This window comes from Mizuhopecten yessoensis, unplaced genomic scaffold (assembly GCF_002113885.1).
Source record: "Mizuhopecten yessoensis strain PY_sf001 unplaced genomic scaffold, ASM211388v2 scaffold6759, whole genome shotgun sequence".
NCBI lineage: Eukaryota > Metazoa > Mollusca > Bivalvia > Pectinida > Pectinidae > Mizuhopecten > Mizuhopecten yessoensis.
In genome coordinates, this window is record NW_018406710.1 from 165874 (window position 1) to 186854 (window position 20981).

Genomic DNA, 20981 nt, shown 5'->3' on the forward strand with positions numbered 1-20981 from the left:
TTTACTATACAGGTAATGTGCTAATGTTTACTATACAGGTGAGGTGCAATTGTTTATTATACAGGTGAGGTACAATTGTTTACTATACAGGTAAGGTGAAATTGAATATACAGGTAATGTGCAAATGTTTACTATACAGGTGGGTACAATTGTTTACTATACAGGTAAGGTGAAATTGTTTACTATACAGGTGAGGTACAATTGTTTATTATACAGGTGAGGTACAATTGTTTACTATACAGGTAAGGTGCAATTGCTTACAATACAGAAATGAAAGTAGAGTTAAGTGGCTATTACACTTCTTATAAAGATTTTAAAAAAAAGCAATCAGTTTCAGATAGGTAAACAGTGTTTATTTCACAGATGTTTCAGGCCAGTGAAAAAAGATAACTGGCTATCAGAGACATCATGTCAAAGGAGCGACAAAACATTTCAAATGGCTTCTCTTGAAACATCTAAATGTATATTGGATGTAAAACAACTCTGACAATATAAATGAATCTATTTTAGTCTTAGTACTAGCTGACGCTGGAGGTATTGCTATCAAAGTGATGATACATTTTTATTATCACGCAATATTCCGGGTAGGTCCATCCGACGTGTCTGATGGCTTACAATTTACCATACTCACGTGCATTGTAAGCAGCCAAGGAGTGCCATTAACCAATTCAATTACTCCATAGATTTTCCTCAACTTTCACATTTTGTTGTGTCTCAATATAGCCATAAATAAACACAAGCATGTGTTCAAGGTAACCATGGACACAGAGCAGTAATGTACATTTCATAATTGTAGACGGTTTAAGCGTTCTACAGTAGTGCATAGTTTGGTGTTGCTGAACATGCCGAAGTCACTTTTTTTAGATGTGTGACAGGATTTTTTTTGAATTCTGTTCAGTCATAAATTTGCGTCGGTTTTTAACCATACTATTTATAAAAAAAAAAGAAGAAGGTTTGCTTAGCCAGTTGAAGAACATATAAAATATTAGTATAGTTTAGACAAATTATATACTAATGAGACACTACACCTGTTGAAGGGAGCATACTTATAATTAAAGCTCAAGTGATACAGAAAATTTAGAAAAGTATTGACACTTACCTCCACCGTTTTTCTGCGTGAGGTAGGGAAACCTCCAAACGTTGCCCAGCCCCACAGCATAGCCGACAAGCGAAAGGATAAACTCAGCTCGACTGTCCCATGTCTCCCGCTCCTCGCCCGTGTGGCGGGAAATCTGCTTTTCCAGATCTATCTTCAACAGGTTAGCAGTGGAAGCTCCCGGTCCTATACTCATGGTACTCCCGTAGGAGGTAGCGGGGCTGGGCAGGGCTAGAGACTCCCTCCCATCACGGACTTCGCCCTCCTGGGCTGTCCCGTTCTCCTCCCCCGCTACCCCTCCGGGCGGGGCCAACAAATTATCTAACTCAATCTTTTCACGATTCGCTCTAGTATCACTCGCCATGTTGCTGGTATAGGGCAGCAAGCAGCTATAGTTTCCCTGGAAATGAAAACGTTAAAGATTCACGGTGGTATCGGATTGGCCGGGTATCGATCTGTGGAGCCACTCTTTGGCCGAGTCTCCCGCTCATCGACAGAGGGCGCTATCACTCCTAGATCTCAACGTAATTGGGGATGATAATGAACACATAGTGTGTATCGCAGACAAGACATGGACACTGATATTACACAGTGACGTGTTCGGGGAAATAATTAGGAAAAAAAGGAATCAATTGTTGTGCTGTCTGTATTTATGTCCGCATAACTTCTCTGGGAAATGGGCTCACAGGCTACTTACTGTACGTTGTTTTGTGATGGTTACACGCTATTGTGGGAATACCGCTTGCTAGTCTTGAAATTTTATCATGGTTTAAAGTTAATATCATAAGATTGTATTTGCTGTTAGTTCTTGTGGCGATGTTATACGGAACTTACTCTATATCTAAAGATGGCTATAATCTGTTTTAAATTAGATATATGGTAATTTTTCAGTGTTGTGTGTTGTTTGACAGATGTTCCCACAAGGAAAATCTACATTATTTTTGCTTTTGTCGTTTGCTGGCTTAAAGTTAAGGATCCTTGTTCCACTGAAGACAGCTCAAAAGTGGTGTTTCGTACATACAGTGACCTCCCCTTCTATTCCGTTTTGACATATCTGTAGCACGTTTGAGCCAGAAAACTCCCGTTGACCAAATAGCTCAAATGTAAAAAAAAAAATAGGATCAAGGATTCGAAATCTAGCTAAGCCATGCTGATTTATTTTTTGCACTCGGATTACAACTGTTAATTTACTTTATCTCTATTATTTGCAAACAAAGAAAAGTCCAGCAGAACATTATTTTCTTTCCAGATGCCGAGAAAATGAGGTTCAGGTGTACGGTACGGAGATCCGTAAGCTAGGTGTTGGTAATGGTTGTATGTAGTACGATATGGTTTAGTTGGTGGTATTTCGATATGTGTACAAGTTTGTGGTGTAAATTGCTGTTCATGTAGAACGTTATTATGGTTAATTACATTGTTATGTTAAGAGTAGTATTGTGCCCAGTGCATTGTTGTGTGTAGAAGGTTGTTGTAAACTTGTTTTTTTTTTATTGTGACTTTTAAAATGTTCGTGTGAATTTTATACATGTTTATATAGCGCAGCCAGCGAAACTTTTATCTGTAACGTTTCGATGACTGATACGATATGTATCCTGTCACCTTCGTCATCCAAATTAACCTGTATAACATGATCATAAACGTTCGTACAAATCTTGTGATAAGGTCATTATAACAAAAACAGTCTAAACAGAAACAAGTCTGAAAATGCAAGTGACACCTGGTCGCCGTACCAAAGTACATTTCAACACGAAATTCCTACTGTACAAACGACTGTATTCCTAATTCTTATATTTCAATCCACATTTTATGTTTCGTTTCAATTCTTATCTCGATTTTAGAAATCATATAAATCATCTTTCCCCAGAAAGCAGACACCATTACTTAGATTTGATGTTTCTTTTTAAATGTATTCACGGGATGATTAACCATTTATATACCTAGTAGGAAACAAATTGTATTGTAGCCACCATAATTATTTTACTTCCTCTTCGTTTCAAAATTAGTATGGTCCTTGCAGTTAAATGGGTGTTAAAAATTCACCACTTTGCATTGTGAAGTAAGGGCTTTTAACAAAGTTCTTGGAGAGTTAATTTGAAGTTATTCTGTCTTCTTTGAAGTTAGCTTAAAGGTAAAGTTAGCGTAAGGTAGAACTGATACATTGTACCTGGGCGCCATTCCAAGTGGTAACCTGTTCTTTTTTTCTTTAAACTCTCTTTTGTATTCCTGTCTGTCCATTTTGACAGGTGACACTGTTTATATTCACTCGCATTCGATGTTATAGACGCGCTTCATAGTGGTTTAAGAATCAAACGCACGAGTGATTTTTTTATGCAAGAGTTATCTTACTGTGGTCGCAATCGGGAACCGTCAGCACTTTCCGTAAACGAGTCGTTTACCGAAAATGCTGACGGTTCCCGATTGACTGTGGTCGCTAACCTTATCTTAAAAGCAGAATGTTTTACATAATCTCAATGAATATGCGTTGTGTGTTACACTGTTATCTACCTCATATAGACAATGGATGTCTTTATCGGTCATATTTTACTAGATTTTCATTATTTTTTGTTATAACATTTGTATGTCTGTTATTGGACATTGGGGCCTTTTGAATTAATTCAAGACGGTCCTCGTTGTTCGTAGCGCATCGTTGTGTATATTGTTGTCTGTATTTCATTGTATTTTGTAATTAGTTGTGTGTATGGTTTTATGTTCGTGAATAATAAGACATTATCAATATACATGCGCCAAAACACACATACTTTACAAANGGGGGGACAGGTTAACAACAAAGGGTCAATCTGTTTTCAAAATTTGTCTAGATCGATAAATTGTACCTAGGATTGTTTCATACAAAATTTCCATGATAAATTTTCACATATGAGAAACCGGAAGGAGGCCAATATACCTAATGTTTTCTAATATTGTGAAAGACAGTGTATACATAGTGGCTCCCTACGAGGGATTGATTGGTTTTCATAATTAATTAACCCAAGTTAGTTTACTTTCAAATTATGTACAATGTACAGACACAAGTTTCACGTGCTGTCCTATTAAAGTTTGAACAGTAACGAATGAGAGATACATAAATATAATTACGGTTTGGGGGGACCTTTACCCAATAGCGTTCATATCCAATCTGAAAAATAACACCTGTATGCCTTTTATTAGAAAACTATATTCCGATCGGGGGACAGCTGTCTTGAATCATGACGTCACAAAGGCAAATGATGTAGCAAAACATTGTTGTTTACGTCAAACATAACAAAACACATGGTTTAGAAGATGACCCCATTCCTTTCCACGTCCTATCTGAGAATCGATCCCCGGCTGTCTCGGTGAAAGAGGAGTGTTCTTTCCACTACGCCACCAACAATGAAGATTCTAATGTTACCATAGAGATAAACTAGGGAAACGTCAGTAAGACATGAATTGCCTCCTTGACCCTTTGGTTGAAATATTTAAAGAACATATTATAAGAAATCATTCGAGTTATGACAAAGAATTGCGACACGAATGGGCGAAACAGACAAAGGATACATGTAACACAGTATGTCCTACTCAACGAAAAGCAATTAAAAACAAGTTTTCTCAGTTCTTGGTTTATGTCGGCAAATCTCCTGCCATCTATAAGAGCCGCTCGTATAGCACAGAATTACAAAGGCGATTTATAACTTGTTTTAAATATGAAGACTATCATCCTGTATTTTGTGAACTATCACTGCGTGTTTGACCATCCTGATTTTCTTTCACTAACTTTGGTTACCGAATGATATCCCTCTGATGTCCGTGTCACCTCATTGGTCAGTTCTTGCATCGAAGGGTTGCGATCGACTCGCAACAAAAGGAACCAAATTACATGTTGCCATTTTGGCTAATATAAATATTCATTTTTCTGCGGTGCCAGTCAATGCCAATTGGGGTAATTGCATGATTAACTATGTATTACTTATTATCGCCAGAGTAACTTCTTTCAGTAATTACGACATTTTGACATAGTAATAATATCTCTAAGGTTTGGATATGATATATTATATAAAAAAAGTATGTTGAATACTAATTTTATTTTTGTTTAATTTCGTGTTGAGGAATAAGAAATGTGACAAATGAACCAAAAATGTCTGTAACTATTTGAAAGAAAAGACAATTTGAAGAATACACAGACGCAAAATCTACGACAAAGCTGCAAAACAGGATGTCGAAGTCCTTCTACATTTGGTAGATCAGGTGATCGGTCTATTACAGTCCCCAACTACGTTATACCTGTTATCGTAAGTAACGGTGTATGTCGGATCTCCTACAGAGTTTTGGGGTTTTCTGTTTTGCCTGCTGCTCCTATTACAATACTAGGTATCTATATATTTTTTATATCACTTCTCTTCTGTCACTTTCTTTTTGATGATGTCTACGTATGAGCTAGTTTCCAAATGACCTATGCTGTAACGAGGACGTTAACACACACACACACACACACACACACACCCCAAAAAAAAATGATCCTGGTGTTCGTCAGGGAGCTTTCATTGTACTTCAAATGGCGGAAGCGAAATATGAGATACGTTTCCCCTGCTCGTTTACTCTGCCTTTTGCCATGCAAACAAAGCTGCAACGAGGATGTTAACCCAAACAAATAAACAAACTTGATTTTCGTCAAGGAGCTCTGTTTACGTTAATGACGAAAGCAGACGATAATAAAGAAAGACAAAGCACGTTTTCCATGCTCGTCTTCCTCTGCCTTTTGCCATGCAAAAAAAATGTACATGTAACGAGGAGGTTAAACCAAAAGCAAACGAACCCGGTGATCACCAGAGGGAGATATTCAAGCTTTAAAGGACAGTAAGGGAATATAATATATGCGTTCCCTACCCGTTTTCTTGCAAAATATTAAGGTTCAGAACGGCAAAAAGAATTTCCCAACGATTGTTTCCTTTCATCTTTGTTAAATGTACGCAGTGATAACAACGGTACCACTTACTTCAGTTTGAGTGATGGTCGTCTCTATTGTCGATTAATACACGACATGACAATTTCTAGGAAAGTGTTTGGATTTTAATACACGCCTGTTCTATTTGATATGGTTCCTTGCCTTCCTCGACTACGAGCACTTTACCCTTGTTTCGACTCGCTGGAATAGTAGCGTAACGTCAAGAGATGCCCCCTCTCGTAGGGGCGCTGTTAATTAATTCTACGTTTCAGTGTTGTCTGCCAAAATATGCTTCACGATAATGTACAAGAAACGCGGATTACTTCGTAGGGGTCACAGCATAGTATACAAGACAAAACAGGCAATATGTCACAATATGTCGTATCAATACTTAATATTTCCTACAGGACAGAGGTGAGGGACACCACTACGATTTGTTTTACATATTTATTTAAAGTAACAAATAAGTGGTAATTTACTTAACTCATTCATCCCTGAAGTTTCATAATGAACTATTCCAACCTTTGAATTGGAAGAGTTCAAATGTGTCTCCAGGGGTGAATGAGTTACAAAAATGTAAGTTCCCTCATTGCCATCAGGCAAGGTTTGCGGAGACATCTACAAATTGCGGTCATGTGATGTACTAAATCTGTTTTGTTCCTTTCTCCCGGAATCAGTGCTCTTGTAGAGCTTTCTGGAGGGGTATACAGTTAACTCAGGAATGGCATTAACAGATTAAAAAGGCCACTTTTTCCAGACAAATATCAACGAAATTATATTTGGATGGGAGTCAATCAAATAATACTTAAGTTGATTAAAATCATTGAAGTTTCATTACCTGTAAACCATGGAGTGCGTTAAAAGCGTATTACATAATTTATGGCTTCGGCAATCTCATTTGCGCAGCACATCTCTTATATTTAATTTTATTAATTGAATTTTGGAAAGCTACAATTTAGAAGAGGTCTTAAAACTATCTCCTGTCGATACCTACTAGTAACAGAATACCTATACCGTTAAATGGTTTAAATTGCGGTGTGTGTGTTTGTGTAAATTTCTGTCTTTATTTTAGTAGAAAGCGTGGTGTTATCCGTGAAGTGGTGCGTAGTACGCAAGGGTAATAAACACGCGCGCGAACAAACGGGCTTGCTTTGTCTCCATACATCCGGTCATGGCAGGAGAATCGAGATGTGGATACCTAATAACTGAACTGTAATGTGATTACCTGCCGGATCGATACATAATCCGATTACGTGATCGATTAGCTCCCTACCGAAACGCCACGTTCCGGATACTGGGTTCCGTTGTCGCGCCGAATGTTGTACAGCGTCTGGTCGGTGCGCTACTATTTTTGGCCGTAAATCATATTTGGGTTTATGAATGACTGAAGAACATTTTTGTGGCAAGCTGAGTAAGCTATTTGCTGTTTTGAACGCGTATGTGCGATGTAATTGTCGAAGACATATCACACAAAGAGATCGGGGACTGAGCAATCATATACGTGTGTGAGAAAAAGATATACCTGTTGTTACCCACTGCATGTTGAAAGGAAACCTACTAATAAAATGGGATTTATTTTTCAGCTTTCTACTAGCCTTCTTCAGGGACACAAAAGTGACCAAAATAACTCTGATGCACACATGGCAACCTTTGGATGTATTCTCTCTGCAGCCTAACAGTCTTAAACTGCCCTAGTGCCTTGCTTAGAAATACCTTACTTTTTGCCTGAGAGTTGAATTCACCTAAGTGGGGAAGGTAATGGATCCATGTCCCCAGTCTGGGAAATACTTTAGTCCCTAAAAAGGGGTTATTTCCTGCTAAACGTGAAAGCATTGAGGGTGTTCACAACAACTAGTTAACCGTTGTCAGTATAATGCCACAAGATGGAATGCTGCGTTGAGTGCCTTCGGCATGAATTTTCAATGAGGTAGCACCGTAGCAATCAGCACATATGCATATATTACACACAAATGGACACGTCCTTAAATGACCATAGCTGTCAATACGAAGTAAAACACAGAAAAACCTAAACGAAACCGACCCATGACATACAAAATGTCGGCCCCATAGCCAGTTAGTATCTCATCCCGCTATTGACTGCAGGGTTTGATACCCTAACGTGGTGAGGTATGGTTGCGTTTTAAAGGCAAACATTCAACATTTTGTTGGTCATTCCACCTGAATCTAGCCAAGTGCGATATTGTCTGGTTTCTGGTTTATGTTTTCCGTGTTAACAAACGGTTTCATTGAAGTAGTAAGTCTCTATAAACTTGCTTAGTGTATATATGTAGGGTTTCGTTTATTATATAATGTGAGGTTTCGTTTAAGAATAATATATATATATATATGCCGTTAACCTTTTAAGGAGCAGTTAACGTATACAACCTACAAGATTCTTGTTTGATTGTTTGTTTGTTTGGGGTTTAACGTCATCGCCACAGCTAAGTTTGTATGAAGACAGTAGTCTAAGGAGACACTGCCATAAAGGAAAGGAATAGAGAAGAGCGAAAGGATAAAGATCCCAAGTCGGCTTCTTTAATGCCCTTTAAAGGAAAAGACACATAGCCCCTGATTCTGCTGATCTGCATATTAGTCGCACCTTACAACATACAGCGAAATACAACAGGCATAGTCTCTCTCCCGAAGGTAGATATGTATATAGATATATCACCAGCTCATTTCCTTAACTAAGTAAACAGGAAATTGACATCTGTGTTGTGCTTTTAGTCTCTATCTGAAAATGCTTGTGTCAATACACCAAAGGTCCTACTCTTTTGTTAATTCGTGTTATCATTTGATTGGGTTTGTCAGCAGTTTTGTACCCAAGATACGTCGCAAGCTACTGGTTAAGCTTATATTCATATTGTATTCTATTCAGAATTTGTTAGATCCGCGTTATCACAATGTGGCCAAATTGAAAGAAAAGAATATACCAACATACCCTGCCTCCAGCACATATACACACATACACACATACACACATGTACACATACACACATACACACATGTACACATACACACATGTACACATTTAGGCACGTCCTTAAATGACCTTAGCTGTTAATATGACGTTAAACTAAATAAAACCAAACCATTAAGGATCTGTATGATCCTCTCTACCGGAACCGGAACCAGAATGTAAATAGCCTTTGGATTAAGATTTTTAAAAATTATTTTTTTAGACCATGGATAATCGGTACGGTTATTAAGGCGAAATGTTTTTACTGTACACAACATGCATGACGTTGAAAGTGTTCGCGTTAAACTATAGCGAACACCAAATACGTTGCGAAGACTTTCCCACGTTTCAAAAATACAATAATTCAACAACATTTTATGACATGTTAAGGTGGAGAAATCAGTATTGCTCTATATAAAGAACTGTTATCATACAGTTGACGTACTTAAGGAATGGGCTGGGTTTCCGTCTAATGCGTTTAAAAGCTATTTCATGGTTAAGGAGCCGATATGTCGAAAGCTGCTTTCCACGCAATATATACCGTTCAACAAACGAAACTCTTTAATTGTTGCAAAAGGACCCACTGGACCTCATAAGAGACGTTTTGCATGAAAAGCAATCAATACTTCGGAAACAATGCCTGCCATAAACTGTGGTTATTTGGAAACAGGCACATCGGGGTAAAAGTGCGCTTGAAATGTGCTGCGTTGTTACGTCACACAGAAAGAGTCCCGGGACGGCCTACACATAAGCAATTAACCGAATACTCAACAGTCTTATTGGTTTTGCTATTTCAACATTGGATTTTTTCTAATAAATGGGGTTGACGTCGGTAATATGTAATATAAGTATTATCGGAGTGATCGATTTTATATAAACTGAAAGAAAGCGTAAATACAATAATGTCGATCAATAAACATATTCCATATGGGAATAGTAGTAATGTTATTGTGATTCCGGATCACCGGAAACCACTTTGTTTCTGATCTTTACTAGGGGTTTTAACGTCCTCGCAACAGCGTTTTAAGCATTGAGCTGTTTTTATTGTAATTAAGATCTATTTGAATGACATAGCTTTGTAAGCAAACATCATAATGCACGCTAGCGTATTATGATTTGTTTGCTTGCAAAGCTGTGGCATTCAAATAGATCATAAATACCCTACAAAAACAATTCAATACTAATATTTACGTTTTCTCTGCCTTTTAAGTTCTTTTTAACTTCCAATTTATATTTGAAATTTAAAATTCCCGCCTTATCGAAAGTCCACACTAATTCAGTATCAATACAATTGCGTTCGACATGTCTAAAGGATGCTTTAGGTTTATCAATATAAATCTGAGCTGAAAGTTAGATTTTAAATTGTTTCGATTTTTCCCCCGAACAAATTTCGCGCATGGATAAATACAGTAAACACAGTAATCAAACCTTGCCCTCAACAAGGAAGTTTTTTTTGGAAGTTGAGCAGAGAGGAAAGTTCGAATTTGTGAAGAATCCAAGCATGAATTTATTTGTTGATTGTATGGGAACCTGACTACAGTCGGTAGATTCTAGAAGTCTCGTTATTTGACATGTCGTCAGAAACTGAGGAAACCGTGGCTGATAGACGCGTGATACGAGTCAGTGATCTTGCGACAGAGCACAGGGGTTCGTCACAAATGTCTGAAATGCACATATGCATTGTGTATGTTTATGTGTGCTGACTCATATATCAGTAGGTTTACATGCAAATAGGGCATGCAAATGTAAATATAAGTCATTTATCAATATTCGTTTTTTCAATGTCCACACAGCAAAGGGAAAATACAGAATCTGCAGGGAACCTACTTTGGTTGATTTTATCGAAGCAAGTTGTTAGTTAAGGACTATACTCTGTAACGTCTCGTTCTTGGGGGTAAAATTGTTATCGTGTTAATGTCCCGATATGGCAGTGACTTGCCACTTATCAGGGATGACGGGGACGTTACACACCAAATACACCAAATTCGGGGACAAGAGAACAACAGTAGTTAACCGATTCTCATTAGGTCTGCTCTCTCTCCATTATAAGCCTCGTTTCGGTTTCCTTGTATCGGCTGTATGAACTAGATTTATCAGTGTCAATTTAATATCACTGTTGCTTAATAAAACGACATAAATAAAACCGAGTTGCTTAATTACGAGAAAAATATATCGGCTAGATTATCTCCCAAACTGCATTTATATGTCGACATAATCATAATCCAAAGGTTTTGTCAAACTTATTTGAAGAATATGTCGGAATTTTTTTAAGATGTCGAGATATATTAAAAACATGTCGGCATGCCTCGTAAGAAGTTTTTAATACAGATGTTGACAATGAGAGAAAAGTTATTGATAAATATGCTTATAGTGCATTGTCGAAGACTATGGGTCCCGTTTCACAATCTTTCAGTCAAATATATCCGTAACATTATATCAGCAGGGACATATAAAAGTATCGTAATAGTCTCGTGTATGAATAACAAATACATACCTATATTGCATAGTGCAGTATTAACGTTTCGGAAAATATGTCGGTGACGTGGATATTTTATTTATCACTGTGCTAACTTCATGTTAGATGTTAAGGTAAATGGAGTTATCTCCCCTGCCGCACCTGTTGTATTTTATATGGACTCGCAAAGCGATGTCCTGCACTGTCGTTTTAAAAGAGAAGGTTGAAGATATTTGTATTTGTGATGAGGATTTTACTGTTTCTGTGGCTCCGATAATGTGTACAGCTGCCATACATTTGTATTGATTGAGATACAGTGTGAGCACTTAAAATGTTATCGACAGGAACAAATGGGCAAAGGGGAAAAAACCGTTAATAAATTGGTATTTTAATGTTGCTAAATATATAAAGCGTCCTCGAGGGTTTATGTTGTTGCCCTCTAACTAAAGGATGGCCACGTGGGCTCGCATCTTTGTTTGTTAGATACAAAGTACATTGATAAGTTTTAATAGACGCAGTATGTTTTTACGGACACTCTTTTGTTGGTCGGTCGTTGCCCTCAATCTACAATGGGGTGATTTTTTTTCAATTCTATTCCTGTTCATGTCCCCCTCCTCTGCTCAAGCAAATTTTCCGGTACTTTCAGTCTCGTTATCCTTGTATGTGTCACCTTCCTTCTGTTTATAGACATTTAAGTTAAAAAAATATGTACATGTATAAATACAATTTAAAAGCAAAAATGAATTCTTAAAATGTTATGGTAAAATCATTCGCGGTTTAATTGGGGCTCGCTGCGCATGCGCAACTTATTAATAAAAATATTTATTTGTAACATTTCTTTTTTTAATTTGCAGACTCGTTGTCATAGTTCGGTCACTGTCCTCTTATCAACACCTCTCACTCTGTTAAAAGTCAGCACTACTCCAAATGTCAGCAATGTCAACTTAATGTCTTTATATATAGAGCATTTAATCCCCTTAGCCCCACACTGTTTCAATAGTTTTCAAATTTAACGACAGCGCTGTCAACTTAACGTTTTCATAAAAACAGCATCTCCGGTTTTCACAGATTATTCCTATAAATAGAAAACGAGGCCATGAATTTCATTAATGCCTAAAAGATCAGGACATTTTAGAAAATCCAGCAACATAGCAATCTAGCTAATATCAGAGCTCTTTTTTTAATAATTAATGCCGAACAATTGATACTCTTGTTTTAACAGCATCATGGTCATAGACAAATGTTCGCTCACTTATGCGCATGCGCGCGCCAGCCCAACAACGAATCGCAAATTGGACGCCCGCGGAATCGAGTTTAAAGGGCACTATAATATTGCGAATTGTCTATTTTTGCCCACATTGACACATTGAAATATATTATAAACTCTCTTACACCAATTATGGAACAAGTTATTTCAACTGATATTAATCACTCTTGTTAGCCCGGATGTTAGCGCGCGGGGCATTATTGTGGGAGGAAACCCATGTGATCGGGCAGGTGACCCCATACCTTTTTATGTCCGATCGGGGAATCGGCCTTGGTGAAAGGCAAGTGCGCTTTTCACTGCACTACCCGACCACCATTTAACTTTCACAACTTTAATCTTCTATCATACACAAGTGTTTTTTCAGACTAGATTGAAACACACCAAAAAAGAGCGAAACAACCGTTCCTGCTCAACAAGCTACGCATGGTTGCGATGGTGGTTAACCTCCATTAGAGAAATCATGTCGGATGGTCTGGCGTTGGCAAAGAGGCAGCAGTGGTGGTCATCATGATGGTTTATTTGCTAATTTCAATCAGAGACCTAAATTAACGGGACCTTTACTTTAGGTCTCTGTTTCAATATATCGCCAAAATTAAACTAATTGATTATTTGAGTCCCTTTGTCAAGCTATGACTGAGTCAGTATTAATTGTATTTTTGTTATGTCACGCAACCCGGGACTTTTCGCCGATCGATAGAAAGCGTACGTACACACTGTATCAAATAGATGTTTGTATAGAAAGTAACACTTTGATATTACATACTGCCAAACTGACGAATATGATTGAGGTGTAACACATATATTTCGGCTGACAACGTACAGTAAAAACATCTACCAATGGTCTTTTTTCAGCCAGAGAAAGACGACAGCCCGTATTTAACATATCTACTTATTATTGTCCAGAGTCTGACGGTATACCCCACGCGGATAACGACATGATCTCCCGGGTTCAAAGTAAGAACAACTACTGCCGTAGATTGATGAAATTCACCGACCCCTGAAGTATCCGAAAACGATGACCCTTGACAACTCCAATAATATACCTAGAGAACGTAGATATTGTAAACAGTGTAACTCCCCCTCTGAAGTAGAGAACGAATTTCATTTTTTTATTAGTCTGTTCTAAATTCCAAAATCTCAGATCACGTTTTATCAAAAGCTATTATTGGAAAAAACTATCTGTGTTTAAAGCCGTTCAGTTATTGAGTGTCCATAATATTAAAGAATTGTGTTTACTAGGAAAATTCACCTATGAGGCAAACAAATTAAGGGTATTATAATGGAATATGATTGTCTTCATTATCTGTACATTGTCCATAATTTGTGTATAACATGTATTGTATACTGATGGGCCAATGGCCTAAAGTTCGAATAAAACTTGACAGCTCCATTCACTACGAGGACAGCCTGGTACATACTAAGGTATGACACGTGGAATACGGTAGATATTGTGCACTTACAGCACTCTCATATTTTCTGCACCCCATATTAATGTTGTGTATTTTAAGCCGTCAGACGTGTCACAAAACAAATCATTGAAAAGAAATTCTGATATGATATCTGAACGCTGTACCGTTTCAAACCTCAAGCTTAACATAATTACCTCCCTTGATGTATTTTTTTCTAGAATCACTAAGATTAAATATAGGAATAATATAAGAGATAATAGTCACATAAACCTTTGGTATATATAATTAGTTTTGTTTACCGCTCTTTCGTACTAAAGACCTTAGAAACTGTAGTTATTATTTCCTGCTTAACATTCAGCATTGAGGGTAATCGCTTTAAAATCGTTAACCCATTGCTATTATATGAATGAGTTGAACGCTTTGTTACGAGCATTCGTGATCACGTTTCAGTGAGCTAGCACTTTAAGGTCGGCTAAACCACTCATACATTACAAACATGAAGACATGTTCCAAAATGACCTTAGCTGTTAATAGGAAGTTAAACCCAATAATACCAAACCGTTATATTAGTTGGTCTTATCAAAATATCATTCAATCTAATGCTGTTTGTTATAAATTTATTAACCGTTAGGTGTAATAATACAGAAAGTCTGGCCTGTGAGTTTTTGTTCTCAGTCAATTTTCCAGCCGGAGAAAGTAGACCATGCAGCGGTGCTATCACTTACAATTACACCGCGTCCGTAAGTTCGTCCCATGCGGACGAAGACACGATCTCCCTGGTTCAGCGTAAGGACGACGATAGCTGTAGTTTGATGGTCATCGTTAATCTCTTCTGCATCTGTCCACGATAATCCTCGTATAGCTCCATTCACCACGAGGACAGTCTGGAAAGCGCTATGTGCATAACAAACTGCTGTCCAGGTGATGACGTATGTTCCTGATTCTGGGACGATGTAGAGCCCCACCCCCGGGTTGTATCCACCCCCTTGGTCTAGTTTCTCCTGGTCGTAGGCTATTATTTCATTATCAGAAAACACTTTGTTCTTGGAAAATTCCGCGTGGAACGCCACAGCGCGCCGAGGAGACGACGGGGCAACACCTCGATACTCTCACCAGTAAATTGGCCAAGCTAGACAATATTGAAAAATCTGTATCTGGAATTAATGAAGATATGAATATCCTAAAACTAAGAATGGACGAGTTGGAGAAATCACAGTCTTTCCTAAACAATTCTTTTGAGGAGCATCAGCATTACAGAGTCAAACAGGATGTCACTGGTATTCAGGTCAACATGGATTCAGTGGCAAGTGACATATTAGAGTTGAAATGTCGCTCCATGAGAGACAATCTCCTCTTTTTTGGTATTGATGAGTCGGATGGTGAAGACTTTAAAGTCGAAGATGACATACGAGTACCTACAGAAGACTGTGTAAACAAGGTTATACGTGTTGTACAAGAAAAACTGGAGGTACGCGAGGAGACCTATGTAGAGCGTGCTCATCGGGTCGGACATAAAGCGGAAGGTAAGGCCAGGCCTATAGTCGCAAGGTTTAAAAGGCGTGACCAAAAAGAAAAAATTAAACAATTAGCACCCAAAAAGTTGAAAGGATCTAAATTTCGCATAACAGAACAATTCCCCTGGGAAGTTCGTGAGACTAGGAGGAGGCTTTGGCCAGCATGTAAGAGTGCTCGGGACGAGGGAAAGAAGGCATACTTTGTGCGTGAAAAGTTGTACATTGATGGTATTTTGTACACCGAGCCTACAGTAATAGCGACCACTACCAAGGACACTGGTGGAGCCATCCCTAAGCCAAGTAATCATGGTAACAGAGCCAGCCAAGGAACAGCTAGTCGTGGTCAAGGCAAAGCTAGTCGTGGACGAGGAAGTGGACGAGGAAATGTCGGTCGTGGACATCATCCTGTTTCATAGGACAATGTGGAGTGTGGGGACACGCCCCAGAATCTCAAAGTTCTATCATGGAACATAAACGGTGGACTTGACAATAAGTTAAAGACAATAAGTTTTTTAAATTATATCAAGACATATGACTTGATTTTTCTATCTGAATGTTGGATACCCAATGATTATTCTTTATCAATTGAGGGGTTTTCGTGTTATATTTACCCTAGATTACTAGTTGTAGGATCTCAAGGTGGTGGGATGGTTATTCTTGTTAAAAACGTGTTTGTAAATTATGTATCTGTAATTGAATCAATATATGATTCAATCATATGGTTAAAGGTATCGAAAACCCTTATTGATAACCAAAATGATTTATATATAGCATGTGTTTACATGCCACCTTCTAGTTCTGTATATTATAACATGTACAACTGTGACCTTTTCTTTGAACTTGAAAATGGTATTGTAAATTATAGTTCCCTCGGGGACATTATGATGGTTGGAGATTTTAATAGTCGTACAGGTATCCTACCTGATTATATCCAGAATGATGTAATTCATTCCAGTATTAAAAATTGCCTCTCCAATATAATAAATTATGAACCTGATGACGGTTTAAAAATCAGGCATAACCCAGATGTAGTAATTAACACTTTTGGTAATCGCCTGATACAGCTATGTAAATCATGTAATATGTGTATATGTAACGGAAGAGACCAACAAGGATATTCTAATGATTTTACATACTATGGACACAACGGCATGAGTACTATAGATTACTGTATAATTACAGATTCATTATTTAATATTCTGGAACAATTTATAATTTCAAATTTTAATGTATTTTCTGACCATGCTCCTTTGCATATTCAATTAAAATGTCAGATTTATCACACTGTTACACATGAGGTTACTGAAAGTGGTGAGCGTAAACCATTATACAAATGGAATGATGATTTTAAGGATTGTTTTTTAAATCTGTTGTCTGACAATCAGGAGAACCTATGTGTTGCTGTAACCATCCCTGATGCTGTTAGTCAGTCTGATATTAACACTAGTGTGAGTAGTTTTACTGAAATACTGATGAAATCTATGGAACCTTTCCTTGTAAAATTAACTAAATATTGTGATGCCAATCAAGATAACCATAATTATACATGCCGAGATGGGTTAATCAATTTTAATACTGATAAACCATGGTTTGATATGGAATTGAAAACTTTGTACAACTTGTACAAATCAGCTCTGTATAACTTCAATAAGGAAAAAAATGTATTTAATCATGCTCTGCTTGTGGAGAAGAAAAGGAACTATAAATTAAAAGAATCTATGAAAAAAAGAATGTACTTAAAGTGTGAAGGCGACATGCTTGAATACATGAGATTTAACAATCCTAAGGAATTTTACAGAAATTTCACTGCAACCAAGTCCAAGAAACCAGATATTGAATTGAAAGTTTTATTTGAGCACTTCAAAAATTTGGCCAGGAACGATAACTCTGATCAAGAACCTGATCAATCTCACAATCATTCAGATGAAGTACCACTATATGAAGAATTGGACCAAGTAATTACTATTGATGAAATTTGCAAAGCAATCAGTAATTTAAAGAAGGGAAAATCCCATGGTATAGATTGCATCTTAAATGAAAGTTTATTGGTAGGGAGGGATATTTTATTACCTATTTTGTGTAAACTTTTTAACAATATATTGGACTCTGGTCTCTATCCTGCTGATTGGGCAGTTGCTGTAATTACACCGGTACATAAAAAGGGTGACCTAACTGACCCTAACAATTTTAGAGGTATAAGTATAGTAAGTTGTTTAGGAAAATTATTCACTTCTGTTTTAAACAATAGACTTTTAAAATGGTCAGAAACATATGATGTAATAACTGATGCTCAATTTGGGTTTAGACCTGGTCTTAGTACAGTAGATGCTATATTTTGTTTACATTCTATTATATCCAAATCATTTATTAATAAGAAAAGATTGTATTGTTGCTTTGTCGATTTTCGTAAAGCATTTGATATGGTAAATAGAATAAATTTATGGAATAAGCTATCAAAACTTGGTATAAGAGGAAAGCTATTACAAGTTGTAAGGTCTATGTACTCTCATGTTAAATCTTGTGTTAAATTAGATGGAAAGTTGTCAGATTTTTTTCTTAACAGGGTTGGATTATTACAGGGTGAAATTCTGTCACCGATATTTTTTTCTATGTATATAAATGATTTTGAATCATATTTTATACAAAATTGCAAGGGTAGTTATGAGTTTGAGGAACTCAGTTTATATCTGATGCTATATGCTGATGATCTGGTATTATTCTCCGAGACTGTAGAAGGTCTCCAAGATATGCTTGATAATTTAGAAAAATATTGTACTGAATGGAATTTAACTGTAAATGCTGAAAAGACAAAAATTGTAGTTTTTAGAAAAGGTGGAAGATTGCATAATGAGGAAAAATGGTATTACAAAGGAAGTAAGGTTGAATGTGTGGATCAATTTCCTTACCTAGGTGTTATTTTAAATTACAACAATAAATTCACATCTATACAAAAACAATTAGCTAGCCAAGGACGAAAAGCTATGTTTGCATTATTTGCAAAGTGTTCATCATTAAACTTAAATGTAAAAACTATGCTCCATCTTTTCGATACATATGTAAGCAGTATCCTTTTCTATGCAAGTGAAATTTGGTGTATGCACAAAGCTCCAGAGATAGAACATGTACATTTACATTTTTGTAAGAAACTACTAAAAGTGAAGAAATCGGCCAATAACAACATGGTATATCTTGAATTGGGACGGTTACCTCTAGTTTGTATGAGAAAAATTAGAATGATAAAATATTGGTTTAAATTATTAAAATCTGAAAATTGTATTATATCAACTTCCTATAGGTTTTTATTACAATGTTGTAGTAGAAATGATTTCAACTGGGCTATAGCAGTAAGAGATGAATTAAACAATCTAGGTCTTAGTGATGTTTGGTTAAATCCATGCATCTCTCAGCAAAATCTGTTATTACCATTGATAAAACAAAGAATTTTTGATCAAGGCATACAATCCCTAAGGGCCACAGTGGAAAACTCTCCAAAATGTTTATTGTATAAACATATAATAGATTTTGGAGAAACATTACAATTTTACCTCACAAAATATATACCAAAGAAATATCGCATTTGTTTAACTCGAATACGTACATCTACCCATTCTTTAGCTATAGAAGTTGGAAGGTATAATAATATACCTAGAGAACGTAGATATTGTAAACAGTGTAACTCCCCCTCTGAATTAGAGGACGAATTTCATTTTTTATTGGTCTGTTCTAAATTCCAAAATCTCAGATCTCGTTTTATCAAAAGCTATTATTGGAAAAAACCATCTGTGTTTAAAGTCGTCCAGTTATTGAGTGTCCATAATATTAAAGAATTGTGTATACTAGGAAAATTCATATATGAGGCAAACAAATTAAGGGTATTATAATGGAATATGATTGTTTTCATCCTCTGTACATTGTCCATGATTTGTTTAAAAATGTTTTGTATACTGATGGGCCAATGGCCCAAAGTTTGAATAAAACTTGAACTTGAACACCTGTAATAACAATATCGCATACGCATATAGAATAACGTGCATAAGGTATAACGCGAACATGGTATCGTGATTTTCTGATTGACTTGACGTTTGTCATAGAAAATATATATTTTTAAAAAGGTGTTAAGAAACTTTCGTTGAATTTCATGACTTTGATATACGCCTATTAAATATTTGGTCTCTTTCAGACCACGAAACGTTTGAATTTGTGTCCATATTGCGATTTTTCGTAATCAGAATAGCATAAAAGGCTCGCTTTCTGCTAAACGCACAACTCAAATACGGAATTTCTTACAATAATTTTACATAAGGATTCGTCTTTTTGGGAAATTTTTGAAAGGACAATGTAAGATGTTTCACAACTTTAGTTTAACACTTTGATAAGACTATTTCAAATATCATCTTGTGTTACAATGTTTTAATAGATATTCAAACTTTAATTTAATTTGATCATTTTTTCTCATATTACTTGCGCATCATGAGACTTACGACTTTGGGGAAACTGGGCTTTCGGCAGGTTCACACTATCTTCGTTCTTGTCCGCTTGATATGTGGGTTGGTCTTTTCCAGTGAAATGCTGAGAGGTGGGAGGAATGTAGTAACTATTTGTCGAGGAGGCTTCAAAAGTGCGACGTTTTGAGTCAACCGTCTTCGCCATTCTAAATCGGGAGAAGGGTGTAGTCTTCTTGTGAAGTTGGTTTTCGTGTGGTTTATTTCGGGTCGATCGAGATCTGACGCTTTCGCGCTGGATGGTGGTATTATTGATGGAAGGTCGAATTTGACGCGCAAAATCGTTATTAGATACAGGCATGTCCGTATTTGACATCGCACGGTGTCGTGTTTCGGGATTCTCCGAGATAGGGTTTAGCATCACAATTGTCTCCAAGTCTGATACTCGCTTAACTAATTTACCGATGATAACATCCTTTTCAGACAGCAAACGTTCCATGCCTTCAATTTTCTGGTAAACGAAGGAGATAAGGTCTTGCCATTCTTGGGTGTGATTTCTGGGGTCCGGCTGTTTTCCGTCCAGACAACTAAAACAATCGAAAACACATATGATCAGAATGAAATTCACTAACCTGGTCGCCATCTCCCTGCTCATCTAAACAATGATTTATCTGTACAGTGTACAGTTATATATTGTTCCTTGTTGTCTTATCTTTTGTACCTGACTGACAACTAAACCCCACCAAACATATATATATTAGCATTCGTGACTACAACACGGACAGGTGTTCGGAAACAGACAGGTGTTCGGTATTTGCAACATACAACGCAATAGATAGGGCCAATTAAAAAACAGTCTCGAACATAGATAATATCAAACGGAGCTGACAGAAAGTCACCCCAGACGCATACTGTAAA

General features: G+C 36.9%; 2 protein-coding genes across 2 annotated transcripts in view; both read right to left on the reverse strand.

Annotated features, from left to right (window-relative positions):
- The window catches only part of LOC110452591 (sodium- and chloride-dependent transporter XTRP3-like), a 55168-nt gene extending 53636 nt beyond the window's left edge, over positions 1 to 1532 (reverse strand). The window contains exon 1 of the mRNA XM_021501222.1: positions 1100 to 1532. Within this exon, the coding sequence (XP_021356897.1) occupies positions 1100 to 1460 (361 nt within the window). The 5' untranslated portion in view covers positions 1461 to 1532. The remainder of the gene's footprint in view (positions 1 to 1099) is intronic.
- A 13185-nt stretch (positions 1533 to 14717) lies between these two features.
- LOC110452606 lies at positions 14718 to 20757 on the reverse strand. Its single transcript, XM_021501240.1, has 2 exons — positions 20103 to 20757; positions 14718 to 15206 (listed from the first exon to the last, which is right to left on the reverse strand). The coding sequence occupies exons 1-2, from the start codon at positions 20716 to 20718 to the stop codon at positions 14779 to 14781; spliced, it is 1044 nt and encodes a 347-aa protein (XP_021356915.1). The 5' UTR covers positions 20719 to 20757; the 3' UTR covers positions 14718 to 14778.
- Between the last annotated feature and the right edge of the window lie 224 nt (positions 20758 to 20981).